At 40.0% G+C, this 16,559-nt stretch overlaps 1 protein-coding gene across 2 annotated transcripts; it reads left to right on the forward strand.

Moving 5' to 3' along the window:
* The first annotated feature begins 2,155 nt into the window (after positions 1 to 2,155).
* lypla2 (lysophospholipase 2) lies at positions 2,156 to 15,557 on the forward strand. 2 transcript variants are annotated; one of them, XM_073483668.1, is made up of 10 exons: positions 2,156 to 2,227; positions 8,083 to 8,175; positions 8,998 to 9,029; positions 9,642 to 9,707; positions 9,938 to 9,985; positions 10,137 to 10,207; positions 12,028 to 12,101; positions 12,206 to 12,307; positions 12,424 to 12,594; positions 13,044 to 15,557. In XM_073483668.1, the coding sequence occupies exons 2-10, from the start codon at positions 8,098 to 8,100 to the stop codon at positions 13,092 to 13,094; spliced, it is 693 nt and encodes a 230-aa protein (XP_073339769.1). In that variant the 5' UTR covers positions 2,156 to 2,227; positions 8,083 to 8,097; the 3' UTR covers positions 13,095 to 15,557. The 2 variants fall into 2 exon arrangements, with proteins under 2 accessions (XP_073339769.1, XP_073339770.1); XM_073483669.1 differs by lacking the exon at positions 2,156 to 2,227 and adding an exon at positions 6,929 to 6,982.
* Positions 15,558 to 16,559: the final 1,002 nt, after the last annotated feature.

The raw sequence follows: 16,559 nt of genomic DNA on the forward strand, positions 1-16,559 counted from the left end.
GTTGGGATGCCGTTTAGAACAGAATGTAAATGTTTTACCTTTATCAACTTCATTGATTTTTGTAAATATATGCTTAATCTGAATTTAATGTCAGTAAGAAGTTTCTAACGGGTTGTGACAGGAGCGACGAAAAACAGAACGTTTTCATCCCACAGGTGAACAGGTTCCCTGGTAACAGGTGATAGTACCATGATCGGGTATGAAAGGGGCATCCTCGAAAGGCTCAGTCATTCACAAGCAAGGATGGGGCGAGGTTCAGTACTTTGTGAAACACATGATAGTATAAAGGATATTACTACATGGGCTCAGGGACACATAAAATTGCTGGCGGTAGTCAGATTTTATTGCCATTTTACAGTATCCCAACTTTTTTGGGAATTGGGGTTGTAGCTTTACACAATGATTCTTAGGTATAAAAAACCTCTGTAGAAAAAGATACACTACATAAATAGATAGATACACCTTTTAAATGCCTTTAATTTAATATATCGCCTATAAAACTAGATTATTTGCCCTTTGTAAAGCCATCACATTGTTTACTAACTAGTGCTGGATATTTTCTGCCACCTAGTGGTTTGTTTAGTGATTGATGTCTTGTTTGAGCAGGTTTCTGTAGTCCAAATTAAATTAAAATCTATTTGTCTTTCCTCAGTTTGTCTCTGAGATGAATTCTCAACAGCTGCATGGTGTGTTGACAGTAAATTAAATAAAACAGCTGCTGGAAAATGGAGAGGGATTGATGGGAAGCCTGTGTGAAGGTATTGAGACTCAGGATTGGACCAGGTCCAAGGCTTCCTGCAGTAGAGGTCTGTGCTCTTCTTTTATTCACAGCAGCAGCAGCAGCAGCAGCAGCAGCTGACATTAACAGGCTGAGCTCCTCTGCAGTAACACTTTAATACAAACATGTCACCTCCATGTTGCCATTTGACAAAGCTGTTAGACCAAAGATTATTGCTGTGTTCTTCTCTCCACACCTTCCACTTTCTCCGCAAAGGAGTTATTATGTCATTTATGATTTCATTGCGTTAGTAATGCAGTGTGTCATCATGCAGGGGCAGTCCGAGTGCATTATGGGGATGTGTAAGCTGAGTGTGGAGGTTTATATGTGAGGGGAAAACATGATGTTTGAGCTTGACAAGATTGTAAAAAATAAAAGAAAATGGAAGAGTTTGGTTCCTGAAATGGTTCAGGTAACTGTTTAACCAGTGAGGGAGGAAGTATTCAGATCCTTTACTTAAGTAATGGTACAAACGCCACATGGTAAAAATACTCTGTTACACTGCACAAGTACATTAATTCAGGTACTCTACTTAGGTACAGTTTTGTGGTACTTAATTTATTTGAAAATGTTGTTAATTTACTTGTGGTTTACTTTTGATACTTAAATAGGTATATTGCCAGAAAATATTTTTTTATATATAGGTACATTTAATATCAGATACTTTCAAGCTTTATGGGTGACTAAAGTAATATTTTAACATAATACCTTTGCTTTTAGTCAGTGATGGAATGTAATTAAGAACATTCACTCAAGTACTGCTCTTAAGTACAATGTTGAGGTACTTGTGTATTTCCACTTTCTGCTACTTTTTACTTTCACTCCACTACATTTTGGAGGCAAATATTGTACTTTTTACTCACTTAGACTTATTTGATTACTTAAGTTTACAAGTTACTTTGCAGATTACATGCTGCATCATAAGTAGCACATTTTTAAATTAGTTATTTTATCAGCAATCAGATACAAAAAAAAAGAAGCAGGCAAATTACTTATGATACTTTTAGACTTTTACTCAAGTACTGTTCATACGGGCGACTTCAGCTTTACTTCAAGTAATAGTTTAATCTGATATCTTTATTTTTACTCAGGTCTGACATTTGGGTAATTTATACAACACTGAATATATAGATATTTACAGGTGCATTATGTTGTTTTGACTTTTTTTTCTGCCTAAACAAACTAAACACTGTTATAGTATCATTACACACTATAGTCACGGGGTGTATTGACACTATTTAATCATTTTCAGTCACTTCAGTATTAATAACATGTTGTACTCTGTGAGCAATCAAGTGTCGTGATGGTGGCTGTTGTCGCCCGTCTCCACGGTCGTGATCTACGGCAGGGCGTTGCTATGCGGTGACGTCACCACGCTGTGCCCCGACCCCTGCCTGTGTGCGGCCAGTAGCGGAAGTTCCGTCACGTCGAGAATCGGGACAGCAAGCGGTGAGTGTATGAATTTGTATCAGCTAGCGGGCCGCGGGTTTAATTTTTATCACTTTATCCCGGTCCAATGTGATTCTTATCTCGGCCTTTTTGGTGCTTAGCGTGTCTTCTGAAAAAAAACAAAAAAACCGTCCCGTGTTGGAGGTCCGACTTTGAATCGCGGCGTTAGCCGGAGTCAGACGAAGCGGGACGCCGGCAGCAGACAATACAATTATCCGTTAATGTGTATGTGTGCGCGACGGGGAGCTAGCGGCTCTACCGCCACTAGCCCGGGTTATTGTGTAGGTGTATGTGCGGCCAGCTAAACCGGGATTAAACCCGAGTGCTCTGCCCCGCTGAATGCCATCACTACCGAGGGTGAGGATGGGTCGTGTAGCGGAGCTAAAGCTTCAACCATTCATTGTCTCCTTCCTCTCCGACACCCCCGCCTCCCGCTTCACCCAGCGCACCGACGCTAATTCTGTATTTTACAGCCGATTTAACGTCACTGTTTTCGGCTTGCGGTGTGCTTCAACATCAGCTAGCCGGGAGTTATTAACCTCCATCAGCAGAGTACAGCAGCGGGCGGTGATCGGGGGTAGCTGCTGGTGGATGGTGTGTATGTGTGTGTATGGGAGGAGGAGGAGGAGGAGGAGGAGGAGGAGGGGTGCCTGTCACTCAATGCCGCATATTATCCTGTTGTTTGCCAGCCATCCGTGGCCACCGAGCAAAAGGCCGTCTGAATGCAGCAGCCTGGTGTTTGTGTGTGTGTTGAGCCGTTTGACGTCCACACAGACTGCAGCACGCTTCTGGTTTTTTTTTTTTTTGGTGTTTGAGTTAAATGTAATTGGAGTCATGCAGGATGGAGACTCGTGATGTGCTTTAAGTTGGCTGCAACACAGGCTTTCTTTCTTTCTTTCTTTCTTTCTTTCTTTCTGTCACATAAAAAGAATCCTGATACATTTCTAATGACTCACATTCTCCAACATTTGGACTTTATCATCTGACAGCATTTGTGGAATCGCTGTTGTTGCTTTGGTTACGGCTCTGCCACAATAAAATGACCACTTAAAGAAAATATATCTTTTTTATATAGCCCAAAATCACAATCATGTTGCCTCAGTGGGCTTTAATGTACGTACAGTGAACAACATCCTCTGTCCTTAGACCAGGGGTGGGCGACATTATTTTCCAGAGGGCCGTACTGACTTACAAAATGTAAGTGAAGGGCCACAAATTGGGCAACTGTATCAAAACATTAAACACAGCGCTGAATTATGTATTCTCGGGACCAAATGCAGCACTAAATGAAGAAAATATCAGGCTTATATTAACTATTCATGAACAAACATGTGGGTCTCCATCTAATCAACCGCTATTGTAACTTGTCGCTTGAGGTGAGTGAGCAAGAGTCAACCTGAGGCCTATCGTCCAGTCGAAATGTAGACATCGCCCCCTGAAGTAACCTCAGGAACAGCCACAGAGGAAGGATAGACATAGAGGTGGCATGTACAGAACAGAACAAAATCACTTTTTTTTTACAAATTTCTTTGATAATATGTCTGATACAAGTAAATTATATTAAATATATGTGAAGAGTGTGGATCCAGGATCCAAATGGGGATCCAAGGGATTTGATTGAAACAACATGTCATCTTTGACGTAAACAGATGTTAAGTAAGCAGGGCATCACCACACATTTGTGGTCTCATCTCAGATTTCATTACCCAGCGCTGTCCACTCAGCCAGACCACACAAACAAGTCATATTTGGCCGAGACAATATTGTGATCTAAAATTTTGCATATTAGCCCAAGCCAATAGGCTATAATGCAACACACATTATATATATTGATATTTTTATATCTCCCGAAAATCTGACAGCTTTATAGGGATGATTATTGCTACTTTTACAAAATATTAAGCCTGAGATCTTGACTTGCAAAATTATCTTTTATTCTAACAAACATCATATGTGTAAATCATGGCACTATTCAAACGGGATCAAAAATGTATTTGTCTTCGGCCATTGTCTACTGTACAGTTGTTTTGCAAAATAAGGTCCCATGGGGCACACTGGCAGGGGCAGGACTTCACCTCTATTTAAGACCAGACCGCTACCAAATTTGATATGAATGCCAAGCACACCAAGCTGAGCCACTCTGCCCAGGCATGGCAAGTTCAGTTTAGACCACAAAAATCCCAAGCCGACGCCCAAAAGGAGGATCTAGACTAAACTTTTCCACTGCTTGCACTGGTGCGCCTAACTTTTCCATTCATTTAAGTTAGGCGCACCCAAAAATTTTGATTTAATTTCTTAGCACATTATGTAAATTATTGTAAACACGAATAAAGGTGCAAATACATGTTTTTCTTCATTTAAATCACAGCACCCGCAACAAGAAATGGCCGTAACCTCAATTGTTTAAAAATATAAACTTCTTTGTTTCAGGTGCAACAGTGTGAGCGATGAAAATGTTTTTTTGAGTCCATGTGCAAAGTAGTCACACCCTGGAGCTCTGCCTCCTATCCCTCATCACAGCCTTTGTCATCAAGAGAAGACTTAGGATATCTAAATAATAAAACTTCCCTGGAGGTAAACGTATACTTGGTGCATTACCGTCCACAGCTTAAATATTCATCATTACTGGCAAAGGGTCGTGATGAATAAATTAATAATCAGGTTGCTGCTGCATCCTTTCAGTTGTTTAAGGAGTGAACGGTCAGGAGATGGATGCAGTCATAGATTAAATAAAATTTGTTTATTGGAACAGCTCCTGTTTTCAGTTGTTTTTGGACGAGATGCTCGTACACAGCATGACACTATTTTTAACCACTGGCCTCCTCCAGAAGAGATTGAGCCATTGTTTCTCAGAGCGTGCTCTGAAAACCCACACGGTGCTGTATGCTGGCAGTCCGCGTTACGGGTCAGTGTTAATCTGCTGAATAATAACAGGTGGAAAGAACGGCTATGAAAGTGATTAATCTGCTCTTTCCATATGCTACCTATTTTAGGGTTTGTCCTACTTGTTCAAACGGATCGTCCAATGTTTCTCCACTCCTCTCTATCTTTTCTTATCATCTCTTTCTTTCACTCCTCCCCCTGTGCAGTCTGTTTTTAGTCATTATCTGTTATTCTGTTCCCAGTTGAGCCAGAGAGCAGCTGAATTACAGTACATATCTTATAAAAAGTGTTTTTACACTGAATTGTAATTAGGTGACAGTGAGTGAACGTCTTGTGATGTAAAGATTCATACTAAGGGGTCGGTGAAAACATTTAGCAGTGTACTCGCATCTTTTACTTCAAGGAAAAGTTCACCCAAAAATGAAGACTCAAGTCATTATGTAGTTTTTTTTATCACTCTAAGCAAAATGTGTGACACACCAGCATTTTAATGAAGTACTGTAGTGCTGCAGAGATGTCCTGGCCTACAAATCGTGTTCTCCAAATGTCAGAGTACATGTTTGTTTGGTCCAGACTGCAACAAATGTCACATCATGATTTTAATCTTTTTTACTGTGAAAATGACCATCTCAGAAAATATCAAGGTGTCACAGTAAACAGTATTACACAATTAATATTATTATTATCAGGTACAGTGACTCTCAAAAGGAATGAACTAATAAGTTATGTACAGTTAGTTACAAGAGTCAGGTCCAGGGTACGACTGTTTTGGTTGTACATGTGCCCAAAGATCTGTCAGGTGCGACTCACAATTTTCAGTGATTGCATCAGTCCCTATGAAATTTAGCAGGTCCGATTAAAGAGAAAATGTAACCTATAAAATTATTTTAGGTTAGCACAATTTCCTGTTGCATGTGCTGTGATTTTAGATATTATATATGAATTATACCTGTTCACAGTAATTTATACAGTATGTTAAGAAAGTATACCTAAATTATATGCTGTTGCACCGAAATGAAAAGGTGAGGCGCACCAGTGCAACCAGTGTAAAAAGTTTGTAAGGTTCCTACAATGGGTCACAAGATAAATCTGAGGGGTGGGGAGATTATCAATGGGAGTTACATCAATACAGAAATGTGTTCATATATATTGATCCTCCATTAGTGGAGTAATAAAAAAACATTTCCCCATTAATGAAGTGAAGTAGAGGCATAAAGTAGCATAAAAATGGAAAGTAAAATGCACAGACTTTAAATCAGTACTGGAGTAAATGTACTTGGTGTCTCTCACCACTGAAAACACCTACACACGTGGAAAATTTCCTTCATTTTAGAACTTTGTACAGCACTGAAAGAGACCATTTCCTGGTGCTTAACCCTGCCCAGTTATTATTCGACTATTACTCATTTATCAGAGGTCAGGATGCAGGGCAAAAACAACCTTCTTTTGTCCTCAATTTGGCCACTTCAATCGCACATTTACCCTCCACTTCCACGTATTTTAGCTGTGAATGTGACCTTCAGGAGATAAACAGAGCAAACACACAAAGCTGAGCAGCACTTAGCTGCACAGCGGTGGAATTTTTACACCCGTAGTTGAGTATAATCCAACATAAGGTTTACACATTAACCTTTGTGTTTCAGACACTTCCCCATCTCCTCATTCCCTATTTACCAATGGGACAGCATGCCGTCTGACCCGCCTTGTCTCGTCCTGTCCTACACCATCAGAAAGTGAAAGGGCATTGAGGAGGAAAGGCTTTTACTGCTCGACTTTACTGTAACACCACAACCTGATCAACCTGATCTCATGCTTGTTATCGACGGCTGACTCACGGTGCAGAGGGACGGACGTCTGCGGCCGGATTACAGAGTACAGTGCAGGGAGGGAGGGAGGGAGGGAGGGAGTGCGTTTCATTTAGTTAATGAGTCGTCACTTGCTGACTACAGAAACCTGCTCGACTCACACAAACACATACCTCATGACTGCTGTTTGAGGTTCAGCAGCAGCAGGTTCATTATGTGTTTGTGTGTATTAGTGGTATGTTGAGCTTTGTTGTCTGCAGACTGAATGGCAGCGCTGATAACCAGACACAGAGTTGTAACTGAGTGAGTGCGAGCTGTTCATTGTCACCGCTGATGTAGATGACAGATAACACTATACACCACACTACACAATACACAGTGTCTGCAGGTTCCCTGTTTTCAAAAAGCTCTGAATACAACCTGGTGATTTAAACATTTGATTTATGGCTTCTGTAAACAGGTAGTGAGGAAAAAACATGCATGCATTTCTTATCTAAGCAAAAGAAAATTTGAAAGAGACCTATTGTTTTTTGTTTTGCTCATTTCTTTCAGTGTGTTAGAGAGGTTCTTGTGCATGTAAAAGATCTTGAACGTTAAAAAGGTCAAAGTCCACACCAACAGAAGCTTTCCCACAGAAAACACTGCTCCTGAAACGCCTCGTCTGAAGTCCCGCTTTTAATGCCATGACTTTGTGAACGTCACCATGTCACACGTTTGCATAATTTATGCCTCGCGACTAGCTTGGCACGTAAGAATTAATTTAACGCAGCTGCTCTGTTGTTGTAAGCACTGCTGGGTCAGGCGTACGTTCGGTATAGCACCTGTTGAACCAGATGTGCTTTGCGTTTCCGCTGCGGACAGTACCCTTAAATGTAGGCAGGGTTGTTACTGGGGTAACCGCTTTCACTTTTCCAGCAGTCAGAAAACCTTTTTGTCCTCTCCTACGCTCTGCCGTTCTCTCTCTTTTGCTCAACCACACAATCTCTACACCCAGTTTACATGTGTGGTTGTTTATTACAACAAGTAAACAAGCCTAACTTGAGAAAATCAGATCAGTCTAATGGTTAATATTAAGGTGTTGGAAAATGTCTGAAATGTTAATAAGGCTGTTTGTTCGGTCCCAGTGTTCATGTAAACCTCTGGTGTTTCTGTCTCTCCTGTCTCTAGCACCTCCTACAGTGTATGTGTGGCAACAACATGTCTTTGCCGCTGCTCAAGGAGGCTGCGACGGTGTCTGGGTCGGAGAAGGAGACCGCGGCGGTGAGTGAAAAACATATTATAGTCTAGCGTTATTTTTCCTTAGGTTTGTGGAAACCTTGTGAAAGACTTTGTAGAAAGGCTTTTAAAAACGATGAACAACAACCTCGTCCTTTAGAAGATTGTGATCTCTACCTACCAACGCATTGTCTTTGTAACGAGAAGCCGTACCTGTAGCTGCACCTGTAGCAGGAGGTGTAACAAGTACGGTACAGATACATTGTGTAGATGCTCAGCCAGATCTGAGTGTAGAAATTAAGCAAGCTGTTTTCAGGTACAGTGCAGGGATTCGTATAACACCAGGATCAAAGCTCCAAACCTCGTCTTGAACTCTACATGGAAGCAAAGTGTTTTGATCTCTGCAAAGACAGCTGAGTCACTGATTTCCAGCCAACACACGGTGAACTGCCAGCTTTCTAAATTGTTGTTATTCCCTTTCATGGCGTCTCTGCGGGGAGTAGAGTGTTGAAACTGGCAGTGGGAGCTTATCTTGGCAAGAATGGGAAATTGGCACCTGTGTTTTTTCTGTTTTGGAAAAAGTACAAACACTTACCAGTAGTACATCGCGCTCTACAAGACTGTAGCAATGTGATAAATCATGAATTTTAAAGAGAGAGAGTTTTGTTATTTTATGTGTTTCATCTGTGCACGATGGAACTGAACATACTGCACCCTTCACAGTTATCCAAGGTGTTCAATCACTGATAGAAAAATGTATCTGAATGCTAGTTCTTCATGGTTTCTTTGGTTATAGTGTTAATATTTAAGAGTTATAAATTCTGAAAAAAGAGTCTTAACCACTGTTTTGTTTCTTCTGTGCTGCAGGTGATCTTCCTTCATGGGTTGGGAGACACAGGGTGAGTTATGTTTTAACCTCATAGCAGAATCTGATGTGACTCCGGTTGTTTATTCTTCCAGAAGGTTTGGCTCTGCACCTGACTCCTCCCAGCCCTCCCCACACAACACTCGTCAAATGTCTTTTGTTTTGATAGAGACCCCTATTGGCAGAAATTAAATATTGTGTGTTTACTTGTAAAAAGAAACAAATAAAAACTGTGATTTTATTATTATTGAACGCTAATATCAATAAATTTTACAATTTATTTTGTGTTTCGGTCAAAAATGTCTCAGGTTGTGTGAGGTTGTGTATTGGAACTCATGGCCTCAGTATCTCTTAAATCTTTTCTCCAGCTCTGGTTAAAACAACATTTTTATCAGATAGCTGTTCAAACTGCCAGAGATTCCTGAAGTAGCTGGTGATGTATAAATGTGGTAATTGATACCCACATTCATGCAGTTAAATTTAATCAGACACCACTGGGAACACGATGAGTGTCTAATTTAAAAAGCTCTCCAACAAGCACTCGATGGCGAGTGTTGAATCATACATTTCATACAGTCATACATTTGGTCATTTTGCTGAAACTGGATTAGAAACAAAGAGTTTCTTTCTCTCTGTTTTCTCTAAGACAAGGGTGGGCAGACACTATGACGGAGTTTCAGCTGCCTCACGTCAAGTACATCTTCCCCCACGCGTAAGTCTTTTTTCCTCTGATCCTTCAGTCATATCTTTATCATCAACATCTTTATACTTCTGTGAAGTGTACCATCAACCTGTAAAACAAATATACAGTTTCGCAAAAGTAGCTTCAAACCACTAGTTTAGTTTATATGTAGTGTTATAATAGTATCATATATCATGTGTCAACAACATTGGGTGACCTCCTGCACTGACTGATGTCGTGTTTTTATTTCTCCTCTGCAGACCCAGAATTCCTGTCACTCTTAACCTGAAGTCGGTGATGCCCGCGTGGTGAGTTGGCGTGATGAAAGCGACAGCTTTGTAGCTAAACACTGGGTGCTATTGTTTCCCTGGAAACCACAAAAGGCTCCCATATTGGCATTGACAATACGCCGTTTGTGTCTATTGATTTCCTTAAACGCTCGCCTCTGCATGTGTGTAGGTTTGACCTCATGGGTCTCACCCCCGATTGCCCAGAAGATGAATCTGGAATCAAGAAGGCAGCAGAAAACAGTGAGTTCAATGTTTTAAAGCTCATCCATAAGGGAATCATTTCAGCTTTGAAGGACAAGACTGCCTTTATTCTATACTAGTGCAGTGCCCTTTGAAAATGGCCTCTAGTATTTCCTTTCCTTTCTCAATATCATCGATCTGCAGAGCCAGAGAGCCGTTTTAAGATGTACCTGGCCACCAGTTTGTTTCCTTTTTAAACTTTATTAGTAACACAGTGATATTATAGCACGCCATCAGTTCAAGATCATTTTTTGAGGCATTCCAAAAAAAATGAACCTCACACCTAAATTATTAATAATAATGATCATTGTTATTTCTGCTTCTTTGTTAAATGACATTTAATTCACTGTTAGCCCAAAAACACACTGCACACATGAAAATCAAAATGTACAGTATTTTTATGTATTGAAAATGTAGAAACTTTTCATCCAGATGTTACAGTGAATGAATGAAATCTTTACAACCATCACTACTATTGATAAAAGGAATTAATGCTGACACTAGTCAGGTACCCAAAGTATTAGTTATGTCCCAGGGTGAGGACACTAGGGCTGCGCAATATATTGTTTCAACATCGCAATGAGCAATAGTCACATCGCAGGAAGTGCAATGTCTAGTTAGGCATTCTCGACCATTTTATGTGTTGCGACACAGTAAAGGCATTTTTGGCAACCTGCAAGGCTAAAAACAAGGCTTACCTCGGCTGTTGCAGGCCATATTTCAGCTGTTGTCATGGGTCAAAAACCGACATCCATCCATAAAAAGGTGTAGTGCAGAATAACTCCATACCAGATGTATTATGATCCACTAAAGTTAGATATGATTCGAGTCAAGATAAATAAAGCCCTCATTTTTTGTCTGGCTGGAGCAGAGAGGGTTATTTAGCAACATTAAAGTAAGTCCATTTTAAACAGCATCACTACACGGAGCTGCTGATTAAGAGAGTACACACACTCATAGACAAAATATGGCTATTCAAGTAACCTGTTGAAAATGTCTGTGTTTTTTTAATATCACAATGTACATTGCAGAAAAAAATCATTGACTTGTCAGTATTTTCCAATAACATACAGCCCTAGTTGACATAATTAATTGAAGGTAGCTAGCTAACGTTATAGGGTTTGCACAGGGTTATCAAAACATTAACATTTATACTTACATTACTTGACATCTCAGGTGTAACCAGCGCCATTGAGAGAGAGGAATAAAGTTATAATCCATTGCAACACCTGTAGTTACTGGTGCTAACAGCAGGTCCCAGATTTCTGGGGCTAGAGAAACAAAAAAAACATTGTAATTTTAATAAAAAGGTCAGGCAACAACAGGGCACAGTGAAAGGGGTTGGTTACCTCGCTGAGAAGTTGGAAGTGTGCGGCCGGTCGCCTGCAGAGAGAATAGTATTGGAGTGTTCTACCCTGTTTGTGTCGCACTGCTCCAAGCTTGAAAATGTTTCACAAATGAATATTGTACACTTATAAAGTGTTACATCTAGCTCCTTTCTATGGTGGATGACTTTTCACCATAACAGCTATTAACACTTGCTTTTAAATGGTATATATGCATACAAACTAATTCATTTCAGCACACCTGTAACAGTCAGAAAGGTTTTTAAAGATCTGTGGCTCCTCCCAGTGGTCAGAGAGCACAACAGCTCCGCTAAGTACAGAGTAAAAATGTGAAACCAATAAGCCCAGTTAGCAGAGGCCATCCGCCCCTTATCATAACTCACTGCTTACTCAATAACGTCTGAAGGGTTTGTTTGACAATCTGCATTATATGTTGCCTTTCCTTAACACATATTTGTTCTTGCTTCCCTCTAGTCAAGGCTATAATCGAACATGAGGCCAAAAATGGGATCCCCCCAAACCGTATAATGCTTGGTGGCTTCTCTCAGGTAGGACTTCATGTCTTAGCATTGCATTATATTTCAACACAGATGTAAATGATTGCATGTAATAAGCGTCTATCTCTTTGTCTACGACCTCCATTTGTCCTTAGGGTGGGGCATTGTCCTTATATACCGCCTTGACCTGCCAGCATCAGTTGGGCGGCGTTGTGGCCCTCAGTTGCTGGCTACCACTTCACAAGTCTTTCCCATCGGTACAGTCACAGTTATATGCTTCTTCTGCACCACTATTTCCACACTGCAGAATTAAACTTTTTCCAAACCACTTACTGTGGACATGGTCTGAGTGTACGTTGTGTCTGTCCTGCAGGCTTCGAACGGCAACAGGCACCTCCCGATCCTGCAGTGCCACGGTGAGATGGACGCCATGATCCCAGTGCAGTTTGGTGCCATGACGGCAGAAATGCTCAAATCCATAGTCGACCCTAAGATGATCACCTTCAAAACCTACCCAGGGCTCTCTCACAGCTCCTCTCATCAGGTACTCTACCATCATGTGTTGTGTGTTTGTATGTGGGGATTTATGGTATGTATTTAAGGAACAGATGTAATTTTCAGATCTTGTAAAATTAAAAGTCTGATCTGGCGATTGTGATTTTCATTTTTTCAAAGAACTGTAATTAACAGCATACCCAGACATTTTAACCCCTTTTAAATGGAAATTCAATTATATGTTTGTAATAAAACCCTGATTATTAAACAATCAATAAAAATCACACGACGTCAGCTATTTTAATGGCCTGTATGTACATTTTAGCTACCTCTTACAAGCATTTACGCAGCGTATACATTTATATCCTGGACTCTTATTGTGAAAAGGTAAAATCGGAAGGAGTCTGTCTGTAATGCACTGCAACTGACATCGTTGCGTCTCTATGTCAAATCCTATTTTAACTTTATTTTCATCATCTCTGTTCTGCTCTCTTACAGGAGATGGAGGCTGTAAAGGAATTTATCGAGAAACATTTGCCCCGAATCTGACCTCACCTCATCCCCACTGTGACCCCCTGAGACACTGACCTCTCACCCTCGATCTGCCATTCTCCCACAGGAAACAGCCATGAGCACCCCCTCTACCACACACATCAACAAAACAACAAACACACGCATGATAACACACACATTCGATAATAATGATTTGATCCACACCCCTAAACTGAACCTCTCCATGCAGTCTCACACTCACACTGAAAACAGATTTGTCAAAACACACTGATTTGATCATAACATTACCAAGTGCTCACGCTCACAAATCTTAGCCTTTTTCGGAGGGAGAAACACTGACTCACACGATACATTCCCTTTGGTTTTATTTGAACAACCTCTGTCTGACGCCTCCACACGACCTCAGTTGTTCCTCACTGTTACCTCATTTTGCTTTGACCTTTTTTTCATTTGTCACATCCTCCAATGCTTCCACTGCCATGCCTTTCTCGCTTGCATTGCTGTGACATTTAGTGGAAATCCAACAATAAGTTTGAGTCGGATTAGCAGGTAAACACCAACCTGATACTGTCAGTGATCATCATACTGAGTCGCTGTCTGACCGGATTTTGCTTCATTTTCTTTTTTATGTGGAACAGGGCGAGAACCGTTGATTGACATGCAAAATTTGAGCCAGGTTGGGCCGAGTTCTCGTTTAGATTGTTTATAATCTTGCTTTGTAAGTGCACAGTAATTGATACAAGCAGCAGAGTGCAACGACAAAATGTTAGAAAAACTGCTGTATAATTTACATCTTTATAGCCTGCTCGCCATCAATCCATCAATCAATCTTTATTTGTATAGCGCCAATTCTCAACAAAAGTTATCTCATGACACTTTCCAGTTGGAGCAGGTCTAGACCATACTCTTGAATTAATTTAGTTACAGAGACACAACATTTCCCCCATGAGCACACACTTGGCGACAGGGGCGAGAAAAACTGCCTTTTAACAGGCAGAAACCTCAAGCAGAACCAGACTCATGCTATCTCTTGCAGATTTTTCGCCAAACCATACGGTAAATTCCCCATGTGAAATTCGGTCTGACTGCGGCTTCGCTCCTGACTCATCTGGTTTCCCACCAACCCATCTATCCCACTTTCTCCCACACCATGACAGTGCACTTCTGCAGCCTGCCCGGGTCTCGCATCTGTAATCTACATCATTCAATTATGGACGCCCCTTTTCTTTTCCTTATTTTATTTTTTATTTTTTATTAAAACACCAACATCCATGGGGACCTCACATTTCTTTTCTTTTTTCTTAATGAGTGTGAAAAAATATCATGAATTATATGAAGGAAATCCAATTGAAATAAAAGAAACCTAATCAATCGATGCTTTTGCCACCCTGTGCTGTTTATTTCAAATCTTCCACACCTGCATGCAAGCAATCTCTTTCTGCTTTCTGTAAAATTACCTCAGTTGATTCCTTTTTTTAAATTAAGATTGTAGGCTTAAACGGGAATGACTGACCAGTATGACTTGCATGACGGTTGCAGGCCCGCACAGACTGCACACCATGAGTCGTTTCACTGTTCCTCCCACCGACTTTTCCTCTTTTAAACATTTCAAGTTTTCCTGTTTCAGCATCCGCTACCCATGAACAGCCTCCTCTCCATTACTCCCAGTTGATTATTTAATTTAAACTCTGAAAAACTGCTTCCTCTTAATCTTCCACAACACAAAAACTTGCCATTAATTCCCACGAAAATGTAAGAAAATATTCACTTCCCAGCTCCCTCCTTTGGCAACTTACTGTAACCCACTAATAGAACATAAAAGGTCAGATTAAAAGTTAAACCTAACTCTGTTATAGGTCACTTCTTAACAAAAAAAAAAGACTATACACTGGGAGGGCTTTGGCAAGAAGCTGTTCCAACATAACTGAAGGGTGATTTTACAAATTAATCTTTAACAACTTGTAATCCTTGGACATAAAGAGTGTAACCCTGAGGAGTCGTGTGTGTGCTTAATATATATATATATATCAGGTGTTCTGCATTTTCCTTTGTGAATGTTAATTTTTGCCCTCCTCATGATTACCTGTTCTATATTGCTGTTTTTAAACCTGAAAAGGAGGAAAGACATCTGTTTTGATTGTTGTTCACTAATCAATGAATGTCTCTTATCTCCTCGAGTCCATTTTTATTTTCCTCTAATGTCGCCTCTCTTTCTTTAGTGTCTTTCTTCTCCTTTTTTAAAACACCCCCCCTGTGTCGAGGACGATGCAGCGCCCTGTGTGTTTCTCCTGGGTTGTATGTCGTCATTAAAATTTCTACGTGTTTTTTGTTTATTGGAATTATGTTTCGTTGTGTTTTGTCACTGTTGTCATTTCATCCTTTTTTGTGTCTGTTTATAATAATGAGCATTAAGAAAACATGTTGAGGTGAGACGGGTGGTCTCTCCACTTTTTTTGTTTCCAAAACACCTGTATGCGGAATAAATGACCAAAAAAAGTCCATCTGAGTTGAGAGTCTTTCATTGTCCATAGCTAGATGCATTGTATATCAGAAGATGGGTTAACTTGGTAAGAGATAGAAGATATATATATATAGAAAAATTCAAATTCAAACATATTTATAAAGTCTATATTACTTAACACAGTTTCCTCTAATGGAAAAAGTGTAACCAGTCCTTTAATTATTATTGCCCAGCCTCGCAACTGAGCTCATTGTTTTCTAAATCACAAAAAATGTCTTCAACACATTAACACCAAAAGACCAAGAATGAAAACAATTGTGCTAAATACCTCTAAGTGTATTTTTAAATGTTGTCATGTCTAAAGTCATCAAATGTGTGAATACAGTCCAAAGTCCTGCCTTAGAATGACCATGACAGGAGGTCAAAGGTTTCATATGCTTTTGTTATTCACCACACCATTTAATCTTACCCCTGCAAGCCTATGCAGTCAATTTGCATATTTCAGGAACTACAACAATCAAAAATTTTTAAGATAAGTACTTAAGTATATAATAGGTATGCTGATATGCAAACAAATAATACTCAAATAAGGATGCACCTGGATGAATTACTGCTGTAGTATGGGCAGTGATCAACAAAAATATTCAAAACACAAGACTGCAACCCACAAAAACTCCCAATATTATTCAAAGATCTTTGAATATAAGGACTGAAACTGTTATTAACATTACATTAGAATCAGTTATGTTTTCTGGTGCTATTAAAGGGTCTTTACATCAGTAGATGTACTGAGACAGCATTGCATTTTTCTAAATAACTGGAGTGGAGACCTAAATTAGAAATTAAAGGGTAATTCCATCAATTTTTCTCATTTCCATTTACAGGTCTTGGGGGTAGTAATGTATGCATAAAAAAAATAAAAATAGTATGAAGCCTTTTGCGGTTCCAGAGGCCACTGCATGTAATCTGATACATTGCCTCCAGTGATGTCACTCAGTGACTACGTTGCATTGTGGGTAATGTAGGCACCAGGTTTTGAA

This window comes from Pagrus major, chromosome 16 (genome assembly GCF_040436345.1).
Source record: "Pagrus major chromosome 16, Pma_NU_1.0".
Taxonomy (NCBI): domain Eukaryota; kingdom Metazoa; phylum Chordata; class Actinopteri; order Spariformes; family Sparidae; genus Pagrus; species Pagrus major.

What these genes read in the sequence shown, in the direction of transcription:
- lypla2 (XM_073483668.1), top strand. Translation starts at nt 8,098, where the DNA reads ATGTGTGGCAACAACATGTCTTTGCCGCTGCTCAAGGAGGCTGCGACG. An exon ending in CAAGAAGGCAGCAGAAAACA is followed by an intron (nt 10,208 to 12,027) that starts GTGAGTTCAATG and finishes GCTTCCCTCTAG; the next exon opens with TCAAGGCTATAATCGAACAT. An exon ending in TTCACAAGTCTTTCCCATCG is followed by an intron (nt 12,308 to 12,423) that starts GTACAGTCACAG and finishes TCTGTCCTGCAG; the next exon opens with GCTTCGAACGGCAACAGGCA.